Source organism: Terrapene carolina, unplaced genomic scaffold (assembly GCF_002925995.2).
Source record: "Terrapene carolina triunguis isolate 2854851 unplaced genomic scaffold, T_m_triunguis-2.0 Scaffold27482, whole genome shotgun sequence".
Lineage (NCBI taxonomy): Eukaryota > Metazoa > Chordata > Testudines > Emydidae > Terrapene > Terrapene triunguis.
The window spans coordinates 1-8,073 of NW_020691833.1; the positions used below are offsets into that span (position 1 = coordinate 1).

At 36.6% G+C, this 8,073-nt stretch overlaps 1 protein-coding gene across 1 annotated transcript; it reads right to left on the bottom strand.

Annotated features, from left to right (window-relative positions):
* Positions 1-3,537: 3,537 nt before the first annotated feature.
* On the bottom strand, positions 3,538-7,369 carry LOC113408950 (trafficking protein particle complex subunit 11-like; the record flags this gene model as incomplete). Its single annotated transcript, XM_026662436.1, has 4 exons — positions 7,299-7,369; positions 5,723-5,819; positions 4,560-4,693; positions 3,538-3,685 (listed from the first exon to the last, which is right to left on the bottom strand). Coding segments are annotated over exons 2-4 (324 nt in total), but the record flags the coding sequence as incomplete, so codon positions are not given.
* Positions 7,370-8,073: the final 704 nt, after the last annotated feature.

Below are 8,073 nucleotides of genomic sequence, written 5' to 3' on the forward strand. Positions count from 1 at the left end.
CCAAATAAATTTGTTAGTCTCTAAGATGCCACAAGGATTCCGCGTTGATTTTTCAAATGAAAAAGAGTCCCATTCAATTACATCACATGAAGGCAGACACATTTATTTAAGTGGTTGTATTCAAATGCTAGAAGGCTAAATACTATGATGTGTGAACTTGAGAGCCTGGTATTAAATGAGGATACTGATATAGTAGGCATCACAGAAACTTGGTACAACAATCATAATCAATAGACTATGGTAATACCAGGTTGCAAAATATATAGGAATGACAGAGTAGATTGTGCTAGTGAGGGAGCGGCACTATATATGAAAATAAGTAGAGTCAAATATAGTAAAAATCTTAAATGACTCAAACTGTCAGAATTTTTATGGATAGAAATTCCAAGCTTGAATAATGAGTGTAGCAGTAGGAATATATTACTGACCACAGTGAAATGCTCAGAGAGAGGCTACAAAAACAGAGAAAACCCAATAATAATGGAGGATTTCAACTACCCCCATAATGACTGGCTACGTGTCACCTCAGGATGGGATGCAGAGATAAAATTTCTAGACACGATTAATGACTGCTTCGTGGAGCAGCTAGTTCTGGAGCCCACAAGGGGAGAGGCAATTCTTGATTTAGTCCTAAGTGGCGCACAGAACTGGACGAAGAGGTGAATATAGCTGAAGCACTAAGTAATAGCAACCATGATGTAATTAAATTTAATATCCTTGTAGAGAGGAAAATACTAAAGAAAACCCTTTTTAAATACTACTGTGGTGGGAATGACACAAAAATGAGGAAGCTAGTTAAACAGAAATTAAAAGGAACAGTCACAAGAGTGAAATGAAATGCCTGCAAGCAGCATGTAAACTATTTAAAACATCATAATAGAGGCTCAAACTAAATTTATATTCCAAATTAAAAACCCCCAGTAATGACCAAAACCAAGAAAATGCCACTATGGTAAAAGAGATGGTTAGAGGCAAAAAGGCATCTTTATAAATAGGAAGTCAAATCCCACTGAGGAAAACAGAAGCATAAACTCTGGCAAGTCAACCGTAAACGTATAATTAGGTGGGCCACAACAAGAATTTGAAGAGCAACAACTAAAAGACAAAAACTAACAGCAATTTTTTTTCAGCACATCAAAAGCAGAAAGGCTGCCAAGCAATCAGTGGGGCCACTGGACAAACCAAATGCTAAAGGAGCACTCAAGGAAGACAAGGCCGTTGCAGAAAAGCTAAATGAATTATTTGCATCAATCTTCACTGCAAAGGATGTGAATGAGATTCCTTCACCTGTGCCATTCTTTTTAGGTGATAAATCTAAGGAACTGCCTCTGAGGTATAAATAGAGAAAGTTTTGGAACAAATTAATATTAACTGTGGTATGAAACCTATTGCTTAAATCAGCCTCTGCGCCAGATGATAGGAGAATAGCTAATGTAATGCCAATTTTTAAAAAAGGCTCCAGAGGCACTCTTGACAATTACAGGCCAGTAAGCCTAATTTCAGTAACACGCAAACTGGTTGAAACCATAGTAAAGAACAGAATTACCAAACACAGATGAACACAATACACTGGGGAAGAGTCAACACTGCTTTTGTAAAGGGAAATTATGCCTCACCAATCTATTAGAATTCTCTGAGGGTGTCATCAAGCAGGTGGACAAAGGTGATCCAGCTGATATAGTGTACTATACTTTCAGAAAGTCTTTGACAAGGTTCCTCATCAAAGAATCTTAAGCAAACTAAGCAGTCATGGGATAAAAGGGAAGGTCCTCTTATGGATCAGTAACTGGTTAAAAGGTAGGAAACAAAGGGTAGGAATAAATGGTCAGTTTTCACAATGGAGAGAAGTAAATAATAGGGTCTTGCAAGGATCTGTACTGGAACCAGTGTTGTTCAACATATTCATAAATGATCTGGAAAAAGGGGTGAACAGTGAGGGGCAAAGATGGCAGATGATACGATACAAAATTACTCAAGATAGTTAAGTCCAAAGCTGACTGTGAAGAGTTACAAAGGGATCTCACAAAACTGGGTGGCTGGGCAACAAAATGACAGATAAAATTCAATGTTGGTATATGCAAAGAAATGCACATTGAAAAACATAATCCCAGCTATATATATAAATGAATGGAGTCTAAATTAGCTGTTACCACTCAAGAGATATCTTGGAGTCATTGTGGATAGTACTCTGAAAACATCTGCTCAATGTGTAGTGGCAGTCAAAATAGCTAACAGATTGTTAGGAACCATTAGAAAAGGGATAGATAATAAGACAGAAAATATAATAATTCCACTATATAAATCCATGGTACACCCACACCTTGAATGCTGCATGCAGTTCTCGTCACCCCATCTCAAAAAAGATATATTAGAATTGGAAAAGGTACAGAGAATGGCAACCAAAAATGATGACTGGTATGGAACACCTTTTATATGAGGCGAGATTAAAATGACCAGAACTGTTTAATTTAGAAAACAGATGATTAAGGGAGAGAGATGATACCATAAAACAATGGTGTGGAGAAAGTGAATAAGGAAGTGCTATTTACCCCTTCTCATAATACAAGAATGAGGGGTCACTCAATGACATTAATAGGCAGCAGGTTTAAAACAAACATAAAGAAGTACTTCTTCACACAATACACAGTCAACCTGTGGAACGCATTGTCGGGGATGTTATGAAGACGAAAAAGTATAAATGGGTTCAAAAAAGAATTAGATAAGTTCATGGAGAATAGGTCCATCAGCGGCTATTAGCCAATATGGTCAGGGATGCAATCACATGCTCTGGGAGTACCTAAGCCTCTGACTGCCAGAAGCTGGGACTGGACGATAGGCTGGAATTGTCCTGTTGTGTTCATTCCCTCTGAAGCATCTGCCACTAGCCACTGTCAGAAGACAGGATACTGGGCTAGATGCACGATTGGCTGTACTGGGTCAGACCATTCTTACGTTCTCAATTCAGTCTAACACCACAGCCTATTTACTTTTGTTTGTTTTTAGCATAACTTGTAATTGGTGTAAAACTAATTACTTTTCCTTTTAAAGTCTGCACAGTTATAGGCAGTTTTGTTTATTTTTTTTTAGCCGGTTCCTAACAAGATTGCCCAGCCGTGACAGGTAAGTAGCATCAGTAGGAATTCAGCATCATATTTTAAATGATTGACACGTCAGTGTGAAAGTATAGTTTGGTATAATTATACATAAGTGTTCATAGCGGAATACAAATTGGCTCCTTTTTCAGACTTTTTCTGCCAGATAAGTGCTGAACAATTTAGAAACATTTAGAAAATATTTTACATAAAATCTGCTATATAACTAAAAATTGGTTTTTACAGTTGAGGTTGTATGGGATAAAGTGATGATTAATTTATTCACTAATGGTCAATTCTTCCAAATACTGTACTAGGTATTTCTGTTCGTAGGTTGCTAATAAAGGCATATTGTTGGATTTAGCTTCATCCATACTAGAGTGAAGCTTTAATAAATAAACATTTAGAACAAAAAGTTCTGATTGGCAAACAGTTTGCAACTTACGTCATGGTTACAGAGTACGTTGGCTAGTTGCTTCCGTTCCTGTGCATAGTATGCTGCCTGCTGGTAATAGAAACCTGGATTCTGAGTCTGAATTGCTGTCAAGCCTAGTTTAATAGCCTCATCAAACAAGTCTCCAAAGGCCTGAAATCTTTAAAAACAACAACATTTTTTACCTGAATATTTACTATAAAATGTAAGATTAAGCTTTAACTGTGTGATATATGTGGCTATGGTTAAATACAATACACAATGGATTTGAACTAAAGTGTCATTGTAAATTAAATTAAAGGTCCAGTTCATCCAAGGCTTTCATAGGTTTTTGAACCTCAGTGACCCATTCCTACAACTGCATTCATGTGGGAGCAAAACTGCCAGGGTCAGGGCCCAGCTATTTTGAAATAATTGTACTATGTTTTGTAAAATGTGTAGGGTTTTAATTTCCATATGCATTCAGTGCTCATGACTGATGCTGACTGACAGCCCTGGAGACTGAAGTCCTCCCTTTACATGCAGAACAAATAAAGACTGGGCAATGACAATGAAAGCCTCCTAACTCCTCCCCACTAACTTGAGGCAATCCCAATACGCAGAACCCTCCCGCCCGCTCCCTCAGAGGACAGCAATCTTTACAGCTATGGCCTGCTGTCTACTGTATGTTTAAAACACAGTATAATGTTATGATATCTTTGTGAGGTTGGCATACATTATGAAGTTTTAAATTCTTACTGAAGTCAGTTAGACAAAGCTTCTAATAACTGTAGAATCAGACTCTATATCTCACAGTAGGTACCACATGTTGAGTCCCACCAGTTATGAATTACTGTCAGTTATTAATGCAAAGCACACTGACACAGGACAATTAAACTAATAAATGTGTAAGTATATTATACCTTTTAATATCTATTGCAACTCTTTCATGAAGGAAATTCAGAATTTCACTGCTTCTCTAGACATAAAACAATTAACTTTGTGAAATGCTTATTCATGAGCTACAATGGAAGTATTACTTAGCAAAAACATACTGTTTAGACATCCAGGCAGCATGCTCAAAAGCCAACTCTGCACTGCCTATTTTTTTCTTGCACAAGTCAATGTGTTTCCTGAACTGAGCAATTGCATCCAATGGGGTGTTATGCTGAAAACAGAGGCGACAAATCTACAGGAATCAAAATAAAAGGAAGACTTTAAAATCTTTATCAACGGTCTAATCAAAGTTCAAATTTCTAAAAGTAAATCTAACATTAGAAATGTAGTAGGTAAATGGTAAGATCCCTAACAATTTAGAAGTAAAAACAATATAAAAATGAAGGTCGGATACAACACCTGATAGCGTTTTATATGAAGCAAACAGGGTTCCGTGCCACATATCCACATGGCCCTCCATATAAATTATGGCAAGAACTGAATGATTAGTCCTCTCCAGAAGAAAAAAAAAAAAAAAATCAAAAGGCACAGATCAAACTCACCTCAGAAGAGAGTGAACACCACACACACTCCCAGATCCAGCATGGAACTGCTGGACTATTTGGGAGAGGAGGGATGGACAGCGCCAGATATCCTTTGGAGGCAGTGATCTTCCCCACAAAGGCTATGAAGTCTGCAGTAATCCAAACCTGCTGGATATCCCTTTCAAGGGCCTGGTTGAGGACCAGCTCCAGTAATGTTTTTTTTTTTAAAATTGGTAGGTAGGAAGACACTTTGCTGACCCAAGGTCCTCTAAAATCTGTTCTTCCAAAGGAAGAGACATCCTTTCCTCAGGATTACTATTCCTTCTCCACCTTTTAAAACGGGGGGAGGGTCATTAATCTATAGGCTACATGAACTTGTTTCTGTAAAATGCTGTTCATTCCCACTGACTTCAAATGGGAATTGAGGAGGTGCTAAACTCTTCATGGGATTGAGCCCCATGTAAGCTCTAGCCCTTTAAAAAACAAAACACAATACTAAACACCTGAACCCAACTTCTACGGAGGAGATATTTTCTCCTTGGAATTTGAAGTAACCTCCACAAGCTGGAATTTAGGGGGACTGCAGTCGGGTAGTACTTTAGAGCTAGATAGTGCTCTAAAAGCAATAATATAGGAGAGGTATTTTTAAAATTAAATCTTTACAGATTCTGAGTCCTTCAACTACCTTTGTATTTTAAAATGTACAGGTTTGCTAAAGGTTACAACAAATTTGTTACCTTGTAGTTTATAAATCCTGCCATGGTCTTGATTTCCAACATGTTCGTTTCATGCGCCCTCAATTCATGTACAAGATTATATGCAGTTCTGTAATTTCTAAATATGAATGTTTACAAGTTAGGTGGGTTGGTATACCAAAACAAAACAAAAACTATTCAAAAAGAAAGAATCTGCATTCAATGAAAATAATTTTTCTGGTGAAAAGCTCATTGATAACAGTAACCCATACAACTGACTGTGCATTCACAACACCCTCAAGCAAACTTTCTATTTCTATTTATTGGTCATGACAAAACTTTCCTGCCTTTTTCCAATCAGCAGTTTAGGAGTGATTTAAAAAGAAAAGAAAAAACAAACAAACCCAAACCCTGTACTTTTTTGCTTCATTAATCTCTACCAACAGGCAGACTGAACACAAACGGCAATAGTCAAAAGAACACTAGGATTACACGTTCCTAAAAGAACGTTAAAAACATTTCTGAAATACTAGTAAATCTTCAGATTTGATAAATAGTAGCACATATTCAGAGGTGTAGCACAGAAGTCAGAAGCTGACTATTTTTTTGTTAAGCAACAAAATAGTAAATTAGATTATTGTGAAGTTTGGATTTAGTTACAGCGTTTGGTTTCAGAGATACATCTAAAAATATCCAGAAGTGAAATTCAGAAATCTTTGCAGAAAGTATCCATGGAATGCTTTTCCTTAGCAAGATACGCTAAGTAATACAACCTGAGGGTCAGCTCTAAGCATGCAACTGACTATGAAGTCTATCCAACAAAAGCAATTAAACACACACTCAACTTTAAAACATGAGTAGTCCACCAATTGACTTGTTTGTTATCTTTTTTTTATTAGAAAGATGCTGACAAATAATGATAGTAAAGGTTGGGAGCTTACTTTTCCTATATTCCATTTACCATAATAGAAATGTGACCTTTAAAGCCCAATTGAGACCATTTAAATGCTGACATTAAGAATAGACAAATACCTGCCTCTCCAAATTTTCGTTAAAGAAAGTAACAAATAAACAAGGAATTAGATGCAAAAATCATTTTAAGGCAACATTAAGGTTGCACAGCTGCACATCATTAAGGAAATGCAACAGTTAAGGCTCCAAGAGCAATTGTGTGGGGGAAGGAGGGAGCATGTGCGTGCGTATGCGTGTAGAGTATTTTCTATGCCCTTTGTTTTAAAGGTAGAGTTTAATTCATTGCTATTTAGGTCTTAATGTACTCCGTAAGAAATACAGGATGTACAACACATCAGTTAGTGTTGAAGTTGGAACCTTAACCTTTGTACTTCTAAAAGTTATTTTATATCAATGTAAATTTAGAAATATATTTGAAGTATGAAGAAGTTGAACACAAACTCAAGAAAATTCTTCGTATCAATATTTATTCTGAACAAAACAGACTAACAAACGCATAATTCATTACACTGTAGAATGAGCTCAAAATATTGATTGCTTGATTTGTTACAACTGCCCAAATATAAATTTAAGTTTTACATTTCACTAACCCTGAAACTATCAAAATAGTAAGAGAAGTCACTGAGAAAAAAGAAAGTTTACTTACTTTAGAGCATTCTGTGTATCCTGTTTCAGCTCACTGAAAAATGCTATTTTGAACTGATGTCTCACAAATAAAAGCTGCAAAACACAACCAATATTTTATTGGAACCAATAATCTAAATGGAGTACAAACATTTACAAAATTGGAATATATTTAATACTCAGAGAAATCACAGATAACTTAGTTGGAAGTATGCAGAATATAAGGAAGTGTATAGATATCACAGAAAACAATGATGAGTAGTTGTTTAATAGCACGACACACAGAGCTCTTTTGCTAAACCTAATTTATTGCTCCAACCCCAAAAGAAAGGGGGACAGCCTTGTACCGTCCATCAGTGACCTTGAATAGACACCTTAAGGACACATCTCGTGGCTCTGAAGGCAATCTTGTCCTGTTTTCCAAAATAGAGGATAGCTGGTGGTTGCAACACAAGTTCGTGTGTCAAAACCAGTATTTGGTGAATTGAAAAGAAACAAAATGATTACCAAGTTAAGCCCAGAAGTCTGTGGTAAGTGCCCTCTCCAGCCTGAGCTAGAGCACTGCACAGATAAACAAAACTTCCTTATAATTTCTCCCCTTTTGCAAAGTTTTAAAAATCTGCTTGACACTTCCTGTTTCAGAGAGGATATCCCAAAATACATCGATCCATGACATCCCAAATATCAGAGATTGCAGCAAGACACTTGGAATTTGGTGTGTTGTTACTGGAATACTTCAGGCTGACTTAAGGTGTGACGTTGTGCAGTCTATATGGTTTTATAAAAACATGATAATA